Below are 15,649 nucleotides of genomic sequence, written 5' to 3' on the forward strand. Positions count from 1 at the left end.
CGTGGAAGGTGCATCGTCAGCTTGGGGTAGGGTGGGGGTGGGCGGGGGGGAGAGACTTGACACGTATTTTGCAGATTGCTCAGTAGAAACATAGCCGTCTGGAAGGATAATGCTTGTTGCTCTTGGTGATCATGAGCTGGATGTTCCTCTTGTTATTTTTCAGACTGCTCTCCAACAATATAGTACTGCTCCTCATGATACTCTTCATAATCCTCATTGTCTTCGGGATATTTTACTGGCTACGATCGACTCCAGAAGAGCCCCCCTCATCAGAGTTATCGTCATCCATGAGGTGTGCCAGTTGGTAGGGCAATACTTTGCTTGTTGATGTGTGGGCTGGAAAAATTGTTTCTGTAGTAGACTTTTCATTCACAGGGATTAAAGGCAGTGGGAGAAAAGCAGTTTTCAAGGAAATCTTTGCTGTTGACTGTTCCCTTGTCAACAGTTCCCTCATCAACGGTTGTCGTGTCAACGATTCTCTCATCGATGGTTGTGACATTGATGGCAGCTTTTCTGTTGACCATTGCTTTGATGTTGAGTCTTTCCTCGTTGGCGGCTCTACCATCATTGGACTGGCAGACAGGGCGGCCATCAGTGGGATTTTTGTTTGCGTCTGTTTAAGGATTCTCACCGTTATGATCGTCGCAGATGACAGCGGTGATGAAGAACATGATCATGGGAGATGAAGCTTTGGTAAACGTTGAGGTAGTCGTAGTCACCGTCAAGGCTGCCGTCGACAAGGTGGTCGTCAATAGCGCTGTCCTCAACGAGAATACCAGACCTGCCAACTGCAGAAGAAAATTGGTCATGAGAGGAGGGGGCGTAGTCTTTGAGGGGGCAGACAACTTTCCAAGAGTGCCTTTTGTCCCCATCCCCTGCCCTATCGACCTCCTCCTTCCACAAAAAAACAGCAAACAAAAGGTTGTTGAGGCTACTGGTGATGTCCTGGGGTGTTTCCGCACCCCTTGATGGAAATGCCTGCTTGCAGCCTCAAAAGACAACCTGGAAGATTTTTTCTCAGTCTTAGAAAATGGTTCTGAAGACACTTTTTCAGCAGATATCCCTTTTTCGAGATAGTACAATCTTTGAAGACTCATCACTACCATCATCAGACAAAGGGCACTGCTTAGTTTTTAATTTTTTGATCCATATTAATAATCTACCTTCCCTGTCCTTCAAGGTTTTCTGAGAAAAAGTGCAACAAATTATGCAATCACTCACTTTATGTTCCAGATGAGGGCTATATGTATATATACACTCCTTATGTGGATCATCAGCGCGGATCCTCTTCTTCCCACAAGTGCCACAAGATCTGAATAGACCTTTTTTGTTGGTTGTGACATGCCGTTCTAGCCAGAATATCTGTAGATATTGCTAGTAAATCTGTAGATATTGCTAGTAAATAATGTTCTGTAAGAAAATCTTCAAGGGTTGAGACGTAGTAAACTGAGCAGAGCTTAAGGAGACTCCCAGCATACGATGTGCAGTAGAAAACCTGAGGAATTCAGCCTCTCTTGGGAGTGTTCTAGATGGTGCTATCATCTGATTGGCTAAAGTTTGCAGTTTGGTCCTTTTTTTAAAATAACGTAGGCTATATAACCAATGGTTCTTTGCTATTCTGGCCTATTATAATGATACACATTGCTTTATTGTAGTAAACTCAGAGAGTACACATCAATTGTGTGAGGATCAGGTTAAGATCCCCCTGTGGCATAGCAAAGAAAGGAAGAAACAAATGTAGGACTCCTTTTAAAAAAAAAAATAACGCATCACAACAGTTGTTTTGAATAATAAGAACTTATCCAGCACCTTTAAGAACAGTAAAAGAGCCAAGAGATACCCTTTAGCTGTGCCCAAAGTCTTGCCAGGTGAGGGGCAGAGCAAACAAAAACCATAAAATAACCTGGCCTAAAGGAAGTCTATTTTTCATGTACAAAACCAAACCATAAATTTATCCCAACAGCATGCATATACAGTTTTTGTTGTAGAACATCTTGCTACCGAGAAGACATCAACCACCTCAGGAGGAATGTCAAAAGTATTCAACTGTTGCCGCTTAATCTCCAAGCATGAGGGTGGAGATTATGGAGGGCCAGGTGCAGAACCCTGCCCTGTTGCTGCAACAGCAGATCCTCTCAGAGGGGCAGCCTGATCGGAGGACAGATGCTCAGGCCCAGGAGCCCTGGATACTATACTCTCTGTGCCTAATCTGGAGTCACTAGTATGACTTGGGGCTGGTCAGTCCTGATCTTCAGAACTTAGGGCAGTAGAGGTCTCAGCAGTAAAGGCGTACAGGAGCCCCAAGCCCTATTCGAGCCATCACGACAGCCCGATCCTTCTCCTTCCTAACCTTGAGGAGCTATTTTTTGTGGAAGCTGACACCTCCGACCAAGCGATTGGTGGTGTATTGTGTTAGAGGCACAAGGAAACAGGTCAACTTCACCCAGTGGCATTTCGATCCAGGAAATTAACTCCTCCTGAAAGAAATGATCAAATTGCTGACAAAGAGCTATTGGTAGTGAAGGACGCCTTTCAGGAATGGGGGCATTATTTATTAGGGGCTCGTCATGTAGTTACTGTGTTCATCGATCATAAAAATCTTCAGTCTTTAAAGTCTGCTAAGACATTAACTCTAAGGTAACTGAGATGGTCCTTGTACTTTGCAGATTTTATCATTACCTATCGACCTGGTTCTGCCAACGGTAGGTAAGGCAGATGAGTTATCAAGAATGAAAAATATACCTGGAGCCAGAGAAGCTGAAAAGATTCCTATTATTCCAGCAGACAAGTTTGTTTGTACCTTACAATTTTCTGAAATAAAAAGGAAGGTTTGAGAATCCATGTCTGACCAAGAAATTTCAGATTGGGCCAATAAAAAAAGAAGGAAGAAGGGTTTTAGAAAATCTTCCTTTTGTTGAAAATGCTTTATATTTGCCAACTCGTGAGTAGCAAGAACTAGAGCTACATGCATGTCAAGATGATCCCTTAGCTGGCCATAAAGGAATTTTGAAGATGACCGAATTAAGAGGTATTTCTGGTGGCCTGCCATGATCCCTCAAATAAGACGATACATTCAAACCTGTGATAAATGCACTCAGGGAAAGACAACATGATTAGCTCCTGAAGGTGAGCTTCCGCCTCTTCCCATTGCACCATATTCCTGGCACACCCTTACTATGGATCTGATTGCAGATTTACCTTCAAGTCAAGGTTTTGACACAATCCTAATTTATGTAGACACCTTTTCTAAAATTAGTCATTTCGTCCCTCTGAAGAAAGTTCATCGAGCCTCTCAGTTAGCACAGTCTTTTCACAGCACATAGTGAGAGCTCATGGCATTCCGGTGGTTGTAATCTCAGACTGAGGTCCCCAATTTGTTTCCCAATTCTGGAGGGCCTTTATGAAACAACTTGGAATAGACTCAGGTTATTCTACCAGTTATCATCCAGAAACGGATGGACAGACAGAGTTAACCAGGAGATAGAGCAGTACCTACGCTTATATCTCCTGGACCAAGATAATGACTGGCCAGATTTCATTTGGACAGCAGAATTTGCATACAATAATGCTATTCATGCCTCCACTGGTCATTATACTTTCTATTTGAACTCTGGTAGGCACCCAAACATTATCTTAGGAAGGTTGGGAGGACCGGTCCTAGCTGGGAATGAATTCAGTAAGAAAATTCATAAGACCTGACAATCTGCTAGAGAACACTTGACCAAGGCGAAGGTCTCTTACAAGAAACATGCTGACAAAAAGAGGAGAGGCAACCCTGGTTATTGCGAGAGTGAGGTCTGGCTATCCACTCAACATTTACATTTAAGAGGGAACAAAAAATTCCAGCCTAGATATGTAGGACCCATTGAAATAAAGAAAATTGTCAATCCATTAACAGTCAAACTCGCCTTGCCCCCTTAGATTAAGGTTCATTCAGTATTCCATGTCTCACTACTTAAAAGAAGCACTCCCAATGTAAGGACAACTGCCCGCCAGATCATATCCAAGTAGATTCACATTTAGAATAAGAAGTGAAAAGAATTTTAGACTCAAAGTTTAAAAAAGGAATGTTATATTACCTCATTGATTGGAAAGGTTTTTGGCCCAGAAGAAAGGTCCTGGGAAGTCTTCCAAAATGTGCATGCTCCAAGGTTGATAAAGCAATTTCACGACATTTTCCCCAACAAACCTTCTGTGGGAAGGAGTTCTTTGGAGAGGGGTACCATCAGGAAAACTATTGTGATGTTAAGTTCTTTCCTCAGCAAAAACGATTCCCCTTTTCCTTGTACCCACGTTGGTTGCAGCGGGGTCCTCACTCCTGGTGGCTCTTGAGGAGGCTGTTCTTAGAACTAGCTTCTTCAGGTTTAACTGCCACTCAAGATGGTGAGCGCAAATCCTTGTGAGGTCAGCGCTCTAGTGTTTCTACCTTAGTTTCGTGCTGAAGCTTCTCTCTAGCTGTTTCTCTCTGGGAGCCCTGCACTTCAACTGTCATCCTGAGGAGAATGAGCAGTGTTCCTGAGGTGCTTCGTTTCATAGAGAATTCTTCCAGTTTTGAGTAATTATTTTTCTTGTTACGGTGTGCACACCAGCTACTTTTTCCATTTTGAAGAAGCTAAATTGTTTTCCTTCTTCCAACAACTGGCTATCGGCTTTCTGAGAAGAATTTGTTTTGGCTTAACACAACTTCAAGCAACTGCAGTAAGGAATCCTTTTGTATAACCAGACTTGCCAATATATATATGTACATATATATTCAAGAACTATTTGCTTTGAAGACTTGTCAGTCTTCGAGACAAACCTCAGTGCTCAGACTAATTCCTAGAGTCTGGGATTGAGAAAACTGAACCTTGAGAAGGAGTTTTCGTTTCCTGTAAAAGACATTAGTAGTTTTTATATTTGTGAACTTTTGAAATGTTCTCCAGAGAACCTTGGAAACCTCTGACCGACCCCTGGAGAAAAGAAGATATTAAGTTAACATTGCTCTCTTAGAGAGAGGCTAGTCTCTTAAAAGATCCAGGTTAGGAGAAAGATAGAATTGGGTGAATGTGACTGGCAGAACAGTTGAATGCTCAGTAGGAATGTACTTATCTTTGCTCTTATCACCAGACTGTGGGTCCTTCCTTTAAATAAATCCCAAGAAGAAGAAAGGTGAAGGTTTTCAGAGACACACACTGAATATGTTATCTTCAAGTGCGAAACACAGGCTGGAACTGGATCTGGAGGCGGTCTCTTTTTCTATTCCCATTCCTCTTTCCCGCTAGCGCATGCAGGGTTCAGATAATCAGTAAAGTCTGAGAACACATCTGTTGGAGGGAGTTGGGTAAAAGGCATCTGCTCCTGTGGAAGTTTGATTTAATGGGTAATATCCTGACAGGAAATGTCGAGGATGTGATCAGATGAGGGGTACGTAGATGTGATTTTGTAGGATACACAACTGATTGTGTAGTACCACACATGCAACACTGGCTAAAGAGCTACAGAAGAAATTGTATGTCTCACTGTGTGGTAACAGTACTCACAGATGGGAGAGAGCAAGGACGTTTCTGTATAGATCTTTTGCATTATTAAAATATATAAAATGCGGTAATCCCAATACTCCTGCTTTATATTTCCTGAGCAATTTCTTTTTATCTGAGCAAGATCTTCATTCATCAATGGTTTATTCTTGTGTGAGAGACTAAACATAGAATGTGTCAGCACATCATTTAACTGTCATGTAGTATAACCAGGGGTTGGGTGGTACAAAAGAATACAGCAGGATTTAATATGAAGCAATGAATTTGAAGACACCCTTGAATGTCACTGTGTAATTACACCTGAATGGTCCTTTGCATTATGTGCATAGTTACATGCTTTCATTTTCTTAGTGGTGCAAATGATATAAGCAAAAGAAACAATGATAAGCAGTTTCAGATGAATGAGAGTGTCCAAAAAGGAGGTAGATCCATTGTATGCAAACAAAAAGCTTTAGGTTTTAGGGAAAAAAACAAAGGCACAAAATCCTCACTTTCCACAAACATTCTAAAAATGGAATGAAAAGAAATCTGAAAAAGGAAACAGTTCCATTACCTTACAGAAGCCTTTTTTGATAGTACTGAAGTCTGGTAACACATAGTCCCGCATAACAGTATTCTCTTCACCCTTAAACCTGCAAAACATAATTTGTTACATGTGCTCAATGTACTCTGATTATTCAATAAGTGCTGTTACATTATGCAGACCATAATATACATACCTGGCAATTTCCATATCTTTGTTAAAATCCTGAGATACGTAACATACATCTTCTTTTACTTGATTTATGACATGTGTTTCATCCATAACATGCAACTGCCTACAATGAAAATCAAATATTATTTATAGTTACCAATAGCTCACTTTGGACAAATGTTTTGTGCACCATATTGAAATGTTAAACATCTAAAATTCAGTTTAAAGAGGCTGTGTATGTTTGGGGCTTTCACAGTACTTAACTAACCAAACCTATCTAAAAAAATCGAAGCAGTGCTGAACAAGATGGGGCTTTTCAAATGCACCTTCCAGAACACAGGGCGGGAGAAATCACTGCATCAAGCAAGGGGCTATACAACAGAGAGCGCAAGGATGCTGGCGGAAGCTTAGCTGGAGGGGCAGGACAACTGGTGGAATGAAAGCTGGATGCATGGCTGAGGCGGGAACAAAAACTGTTCAGGAGTGGTCCAGCATCCAGTAACACAACGTTAATTGAGGAAATAGGTTTTCAGTTCCTTGCAGGAGGGGAGAAAGAAAGGAATCTGACGGAGCTGCACTGTTTTGGCACTGCAGATCATGATCATAGCAGCTCAATGCCTGGCATCTTGTCTTCCCTGTCTAGCATTTTTAGATTTAAATTTGGCAATGGTACTGCTGTTAGTCGTTCATGCTACCTGAATGCCTTCATCTCAATCCCCAGATATGTTGTAGTTCAAGGATGATTGCCGGCAGATGGTGAACCAAGTCCTGAATATGATGCCAGTTTACAGAGGGAGTCAGTGGAGTTCTTAGAAGATAGATAGCATCCTGTCATACTTGCAAAGACGAGATATGCAGCATGGAGGATGCTCTTCAGTGCAATCAGGGGCTCTCAAGAATATAATTGTTGAAGTCAGCCCATTTGGATATGGTCTTAGATAAGATCAGTGATGCAGGAGTGCAGTCGAACTGTAGGATCTTGTGAAGTTGGTCTTTGACTAAGTTATTTTTTCTGGGTACTACCTGCAAAGAGGTTCTGGCACATGGTTTACACAGTAAAGCGTGGTCAGCTTCTGATGAAGGCCTCACAGTTGATGGCTTTTTAAAATGCAGCCTTAGTCTACGAGATGAATTGCCTGTGAGGGGCACAGAAAATATTTGAGGTTGTGAGGTTTTCTTGCATGTTTGGCCATCACCATATTTCCGGATGCCCGATGGCTCACTGACTGCTGGTTGGCTGTACTACAGTGCAGAGGGTTTAACATTCACAAAGGACCCTAAATGAGGGGCTGATATCTACTTTTATCTGAAGGGCACAGTTGAAGTTATATATCTGTGTATCGACAAAGGTGTTGTGATCAGATGTGGCTGTCGGGGAGGAAAGTATGAAATGAGAGCAGTTACATGCATACTGAAATCACACTGCAACAACAATGTCTCTTTAGGCCTACTGCATGCCGGGCACATGGTATATGGATACGTAAGTCTTGAAGTGGTTGTCGCTCCTTTGTTTATTTGTCAGCTAGACTTTGGACTGCACTACCTCTTGCCCTCAGAAGATGCTCTACTGAAATGGCTTGTAGAAAGGGCCTAAGAAAGTTTCTGTTTGATTCAGTTCTACGGTAATTCTTTGCCATTTTTAGGGCATTCAATAGGACATTCTTTTCCGCAAGCGCCAGGGCACTTTTTGGTAGCTGTGCGCTGAAGAAATGCATTGTACTTAGCTGTATGGTGCCCTAAATAATCTACGGACTGCTTGGCAAATTTACACTGCTTCTTTTTCAAGGCCATTCTATTTCTTTTAAGATCTTTAACAGTAAACCACCCTCTCATTATGTTGTTCAGTATCCTTCAAGTAAGCTTAAGTATTGTCCTTCAAGAAAAATATGCTACTCTCATTCTTGAACAGAAGTCCATTGTCTCTTTGGAATACCACAGATGTGGACGCCAGTCCAAAAGGCATCCAACTTATGGCAATAGACATCCTCCTCCAGTGACACAAATGAAGTAAAACAATGTGATTTGTGATGCTAAGCAACATAGAGGTGAATCTTCTGTTGGCTCCTTTTAGTATAACAAGCATTTCTGCAACTTATGGGAACGATTTGCATTCCACCCAAATATTACATGTGAAGTTGCAGAAGCAGTCGCACATCCCTGGCAAATTGTCTGGCTTCAGCAAATAAACCACTGGAGCCAACTAACTGCAGCTGTTTCTTCTTCGCACATACAACTGCCTACAAGATGAACCTTCAGTTTCTAAAGCACACAAGGACCTTGATCTATGATGTCATAACTGCATCTACACTTGGAGGATCAAAAAGCACTACTACATCTAAATACAACTAACCAGTGACAAGAAAATAGACAAAAAACCAAAACATTGGCAATCAATGTTTAGAATGCTCCCGCTAACTAATACTTATAGCTGCATTCTAGTTTCAGAGTCAGACATATGGTGCGTTTATAAGTCTCTCAGTCATATTGAGTTGGCAAGTGCATTTTTGTCCACATGCTGTTGGGTGTTAACAGCTTTTATGACCCCCCCCCACCAATTATTTCCTTTTGCTTCAGTTTAACAACTGCAGGACAGTAAATTGACCACTGTTAACCATCAAAAGAGAGTCTTGACACTGTTGACACCCCCACCAAACAGCAATAATATTAGGTTGTACACCCCACAACAAAAAGAAGTCAAGAAACACAAAGCACCACAGCATCACAACATCCATCTTGCAGGGACATATCAAGTCACCTATGGCTCAAATTTGCATTACAATAGGACAACCACATAACACAATCGCTAGGTGGCTAAACTAGCTCCCAAACAGAGATTATAATTTGTACACTTGAAAAGTCTGTTCATTGCCTTTGCCCTGAGATACCCAACTAAGATCATTCAGCACTCCTAATTACAAGTTGCCTGAGGTCAAGCAACTTGAAGCCTCAACTCACGCCACATAATCCTCATCTCAAAGCATTTGGCGGCAGATCCATTCATGGAGAGTAATCTACCCTCTAAAAAATTCATCTTTCTCTTTCCTTGAGCTTAGAATAAACCCCCCAAATTTTTTATTAAAACATTTGTAAGTATGATAACAACAAAGCATACAGACAGTTGCCATCAAAATCTAACAAACGTAAGCAACTATACCATCATGTTATAACTGGGTATAGCTGGTTACATACAGAGTAATTACAAAACAAAAGAAAGTATCAGTCATATAAACTCGTATTCAAATCACTAAATATCCAGCATCTTGTGACATCCCAAATTTATCTTGGTAAATATCTTGTGACATCCCAAATTTCTAAAGTCCTGAAAACACCCTTTGAAAACATCTTATCCGATTACGAACTTGATGCCTGCATTCAATACCCTCAACCCAGCCAGACAAACGTCCAAGATTGGCAGTGCCTCAGTAAAGCTGAGATTTAAAGGTTTTCTATTTAGGAAGACGTTCAAAGACCCAGACGTCATCTACAAACTCAAACAGTGGAATGGGTACCCCTTAATCGAACAATGCACCCATAGTAGTGCGGCACGCAGCACCTTCCAAAAACATTAAACAAGTATAAATCTACCCAAGGACACAAACTTCAGTACTGAGATGGTGGTTGCATTTGGCACAATGATCTCAAAAGTGTAAACACCCATTCTAACCAACAGAAATGGTTTCCACTCAAAGGTTTCATTGTATTTCCAGGTAGATATTCTCTCTTCTGGATTATTGGTTTCCCACACATTCACAATAACTTGTGCACTGCTGCCAATGAGGCCTATGCAGGAAGGCCTGAAAGACCAATGGTGCCAGACTTCAGAGAACTGGGAAGACTTATAGATAGTACATACTATAACTCTTTACTCTTTACCCTGGTGGTGCCAGAATGACATGTAGGAGGGATTTACTTTTCAGAAGCAGCTGATTGTGACCAATTTCACACTGGCAAGGGGAACTCAACTGAACCGTCCCACAGTTTAAAAGTGTGGTCACAAAAAAAAAAATATACAGTAACAACACGGAACTATGAATGGATACGTGCAAGCGTTTCAGGGTTGGGATTGAGTTGGAGGGTGCAGGATAAGGTTCATGATGTAATCTAGTTGAACAAACTTATGATTTGTTCATAAACAATAGCATTTATTAGCTCAACAAACAAATGAATGAGGGCGAGTAAACTCTTGATACCAAATCGGTAGGTCACAGATATCCATTTCCTAGTTGTAGAGAATGCGATATCAAAGCTTTGAAACAGAACATTGCTGATTAGTAGCAGAAGATCATTAGTGGTGGTAATGTTCTAGTTGATTATTTGGCCAGTGGGAAATCTGTAAAACAGACCTTGTAGCAGGAAAAGCAAATAAGCAACACTTTGTGCCTAGGTCTCTAAAATCCAGATTCAAGACAAATACCCTTTGGATCATATATTCAGACACGTTTCTCTACATCTTTGTAAGCACTCCTTTAAAAAAACATTATGGTCACGCTTGAGAAACCAGGGTGAGGATGATCCTTTGCTCCAAAGTCACTGCACATCATCTATAGTGATTACTACTAACAATGTCACCTGCCTCCTGATCCTATACAACCTCACTGCAGCCATAGCTGAGATAGACCGTCACAACTGGGCAGAATTCTACCAACACAAGCAAACAGAAGGCACACAGCCTACGTTGCCGACATGCATTAACTAGTAAAGATGGGACAGATGTGATCAGCATTAGACAACTGTGAGATTCAAGAACAAATCCTCCATTCATCATTTGCCTTTTCAAGCTGCCCTTCTTGCCAACCTCCAAATCAAACTCAATTAATCGGCCACAGTGACATAATCCTATAGAAAGGTCTCTACTATCAGCAATACCCTTTGGCTCACTGCTTCACTGGACACTTGCTACTCATAGCACACATCACACTGCTTCACCAGAGTCACCTTTAATACGTACACTGCAAAAAGCACAGATGGCTTGGTCCCACCTTTCACTTAAGTTTCAAAGGCGCAGACCAACCTGTCCTCACTTGATGCATAGCACAAAGTCTTTCTCGCCACCTCTACACTGGCTTAGTTGAAGTTTCTCCTACATGCCACTGCCACACTGATCAAAGGGGTAACAAATATGGGATCATCAGATATGTACTGGCTGAAGCTCCATCTTCAGAAAAAAAACAAAATCTGAGGAGACCAATGCAACACAAAGAACCACAACAATGTGGAACTTTAAACCAAGATGTACAACTAAAAAACAGAAAACCCCACAAGACAAATTGTTTTGAGGTGAGCACACAGTATCAGAATAACACCACTTGGTACACATCAGGCTTGCTACAAACTCATGCAGTTCAGAAAGGAGATATACAGCTCTCCAAGAAGTTCCTTGTCAACAACAAATAGTATCCTCCTTGGTCCCTCTGACTACCATGTCAAAACAGATGAGGACCTTGTGTCTATCTTCTCTTCTTCCATATGCACCTTTATGGATATCTCCTCCTTATTAACTTCTTCACCTCCGACTCAGCGCTCCATGGTTTCCTAGTTATGTTTGTGCTCTAAATAGTGAATCATTCATACTTTATACATTGTTCATCTAAAGAAGCTGCCAGTGCCTACTTTTATAATAAAAATATTTAAAAACCACCATAAACAAGTGGCTGTCTGAAAAGCCATTTTTATTATTTCTCTTAGAAACACAAAACTGCAAGCAATGCACTAGATAAATAGCAGCAGAATTATTACAGGGTATTTATGACAGAAGGGTGGTGCGATATTCTCGAAAGCCAGAATGGCAGAGTTCAAGTGGCTTTAGTTGATTTCAAAAGTAAGACAAAAAGATATTATTTACAAATCATCCTAATTAGGTTTCAGCTAGAAAGATCTTTCCCTATGTCACCAGCCATATGCAGTAATAATAAAAACAAAATCATAAATAGAAAATACATCCACATAAATATTTATAGAAACTTTGGGAAGGCCCTCTTCTACCACTGTCAATCCAGCTGTCATTCACTTTTAACCCCTTTGCTGCCATGCCTTTTCCCCTCCTGTGCCGAGCATTTTTTTGGCGATTTGGGACAGTTTGCGCTTAGGCCCTCATAACTTTTTGTCCACATAAGCTATCCACTCCAAATTTGCTTCCTTTTATTCCAACATCCTAGGGATTCTAGAGTTACCCAGAGTTCGTGGGTTCCCCTGGAGGAGACCAAAAAATTTGCCAAAATACAGCGAAAAATTATTATTATTATTATTATTATTTTTTAATGGGAAAAAGGGCTGCAGAAGAAGAATAGTGTTTTTTCCCCTGAAAATTGCATCAACAAAGGGTTTGCGGTGCTAAAATCACCAGCTTCCCAGCTTTCAGGTACAGGCAGATTTGAATCAGAAAACCAAATTTTTCAACACAATTTTGGCATTTTACTGGGACATACCCCATTTTTACTATTTTTGTGCTTTCAGCCTCCTTTCAGTTTAGTGACAGAAATGGGTGTGAAACCAATGCTGGATCCCAGAAAGCTAAACATTTCTGAAAAGTAGACAAAATTCTGAATTCAGCAAGGGGTAACTTTTGTAGCTACCATAAGTGTTTCCTACAGAAAATACAGCTGAAATAAAACAATACAGAAATTGAGGTGAAAAAAACAGCCATTTTCCTCCACGTCTTACTCTAACTTTTTCCTGCGATGTCATATTTTCAAAAGCAATATACCGTTACGTCTGCTAGACTCTTCTGGTTGCGGGGATATATAGGGCTTGTAGGTTTATCAAGAACTCTAGGTAACCAGAGCCAATAAAGGAGATGCACCTTGCAACGGGTTTTCATTGTATAACATACATGGGCATACATACATGGGCATACAGCACATTAATTTGGTGAAATATAAAAAGTGAGAAATAGGTATCAAGAAAACCTTTGTATTTACAAAATGGGCACAAGATAAGGTGTTGAGAAGCAGTGGTTATTTGCACATCTCTGAATTCCGGGGTGCCCATACTAGCATGTGAATTACAGGGCATTTCTCAAATAGAAGTCTTTTTTACACACCGTCTTACATTTGGAAGGAAAAAATGTAGAGAAAGACAAGGGGCAATAACACTTGTTTTGCTATTCAAGTCAAGTCAAAGAAACTTAATTTCGGCTACAAGAGCCATAAAAGCACATAGCAGCAATAAATACAAATAAATGCACAAGGTAATAAATATAACAATACATAAAATGATAAAAATGGAATAAAGATATAATACACTCACACAGTGCGATGGGACAGTCTAGTTGGAATCATTAAACAGATAAGAATTTCCCTCTGACAAACCAGCTAGCTCCGGGGAACTTGACAATGGCGATCACTAGCGTTGGCCTAGAGTCTGATCTGAGGATTCGCAGGGCTATTTCAGAGCTGCGGACGCCCAGCAGTCTACATGCCGGGGCCAGCCATTTCCTACGTGAGGTGGGGTACGCGGGGCTGACAAAAAGGAAAGGACATGAGGGAGATTCTCAATGGGGGCTTTGCAGGCTGGCCAGGCGGTTGATTCATTGTGTGACCAGCGGCTGGTGAAAAGTCTTAATGGTAAAGTTCCAATGCGGAGCTGAAAGTACAGTTTCCTTTCCCTTGGGACCGTGATTATGTCCCAAAAAGCCTCATACTTGGATGTCTCTTTTAAGTTAACAAAGTCACAGGACAATGTAGTGTGAAGTGCAGCCCCTATATCTTCGTGATCTGCCATTTGCCAATATAGTTTCTTTAATTTGCTTTTTGAGGGAAAGACGGAGGTGGTTGGTGAATTCCAGAGTTCACCGAGCCCGAGTGAGTAGAATGACCCCTTGATGTATCGAAGCCAGGGGATTCTGTGAAGATGATCAGCTTTTAAAATGACCTGCAGGGCTTCAGTAAAGGTTTCAAGCTCTGGAGTAGTCCAGAGAGACGCCGCCAGTACAGCAGAGGGCGTAGGCGGGCTTTATGACCGAAGCGTTTTATGCCAAGATCCTCAAAAAGGGGGAACAGTGGAGTACTTGGCGGAAGGGACACAAGGTTTCTCAGGAAGTTGTTCTCTGCGATGGTTATTTCTTGGATTTTAGCATAACCCCATAGTTCGGCCCCATAAAGAGCTGAGGTCAAAGCCTGGGCTTCATATATCTGTATTGCTGGGCGAATTGGTTTTTTGTGTGAGAGGTGAAAGTTTTTTGATAGTACCCCTGTTGTTTGATTTAGTTGTAAGGCTTGCTTTCCTATGTGTGATTTCCAAGACATGTTGTCAGACAATGTTATACCCAGGTAGCTAAAAATGCCCACCTTCTCAAGTGTGGTGCCCTCTAGTGTAAACTTCCCTCTAAAAGATCTATGGGGATTAAGGGTCATTAGTTTTGTTTTAGAGGCATTGATATCAAGTCCCCGCGTTGAGCAGAATTTCTCAAGACACATTAGGAGTTTCCTTAGTCCACTAGGGGTCTTGGATATCAAGAGAGTCATCTGCAAAGAGCAAGACAGGGATTTTTTGTGTGCCAAGTGATGGTGCGTCAGCCTCCACTCTAAGCAAGGAAGGGACAATTTCATTGATATACAGAGAGAAGAGGGTCGGGGCAAGGACACACCCTTGCCGCACACCCCTTGATACATGCATTCTATCAGTTAGTTGACCCTTGTTGTCCCACCTAACTCGTGCGTAGTTGTCCTCGTGGAGCCGTATCAATATTGCTAGGATATGCTCCGGGATTCCCATTCGGGAGAGAGTGTCCCATAGCTTGTTGCGAGGTACTAGGTCAAAAGCAGACTTTAGAGCCACAAAAGCTACATAAAGGCTCCCTTTACCAATATGCACTGTTTTCCAGTATAGAAATAGGAACCTGAGGGCTTGATCAGTGGTAGATATTTTCTTCCGGAAACCAGCTTGGAGGGGACTAAGGATATCATGTTCGGTCATCCAGTCTTCGATCTTTCCCAAGAGGCAGTGGCAGAAGACTTTTTGCACACAGTCAATTAGACTTATTGGTCTATAGTTGCAGGGAAGTGATCTGTCGCCCTTTCTAAAGATTGGGATAACAATAGCCCCTTTCCAGCACTCTGAGATAGGCGCCCCAGATGCTATAGCGTCGCTATGATGGTGAGGTATCTTGACCAGGATGCTATGTCGGTTGAGAACAGGTCTGCTGGGACACCATCTGAGCCAGGTGCCCTGCCGCGTTTTATGGTGCCTAGGGAGTAAGTTATGTCACTTTGAGAGAACAACTGGGGTACTTCAGTGGTGGGTGTTAAAGAAGTATTTAGGCAGGGGTCCATGCAGACTGGAGTGGGGCTATCATGGTCATGGGAGTACAGCCTGCTAAAATTATCTACCCAGTCCTTCGGGGCAATGTTGGTTGTAATGTCCAATCCACTGCTTTCTGGGCCTCGCGCGGCCAGGGACCAGAACAGACTACAGTGCCTCTCGCGGACAGCGCCACTTGTCT

The 15,649-nt window shown here is 41.8% G+C and overlaps 1 protein-coding gene across 1 annotated transcript in view; it reads right to left on the reverse strand.

Annotated features, from left to right (window-relative positions):
• The window catches only part of ACTR6 (actin related protein 6), a 274,936-nt gene that overhangs the window by 116,963 nt on the left and 142,324 nt on the right, over positions 1-15,649 (reverse strand). The window contains exons 7-8 of the mRNA XM_069239039.1: positions 6,236-6,334; positions 6,070-6,148 (exon numbers count right to left, since the gene is read on the reverse strand). Coding sequence (XP_069095140.1) covers positions 6,070-6,148; positions 6,236-6,334 — 178 coding nt within the window. The remainder of the gene's footprint in view (positions 1-6,069; positions 6,149-6,235; positions 6,335-15,649) is intronic.

This window comes from Pleurodeles waltl, chromosome 6, assembly GCF_031143425.1.
Source record: "Pleurodeles waltl isolate 20211129_DDA chromosome 6, aPleWal1.hap1.20221129, whole genome shotgun sequence".
In the NCBI taxonomy this organism is placed as follows: Eukaryota; Metazoa; Chordata; class Amphibia; order Caudata; family Salamandridae; genus Pleurodeles; species Pleurodeles waltl.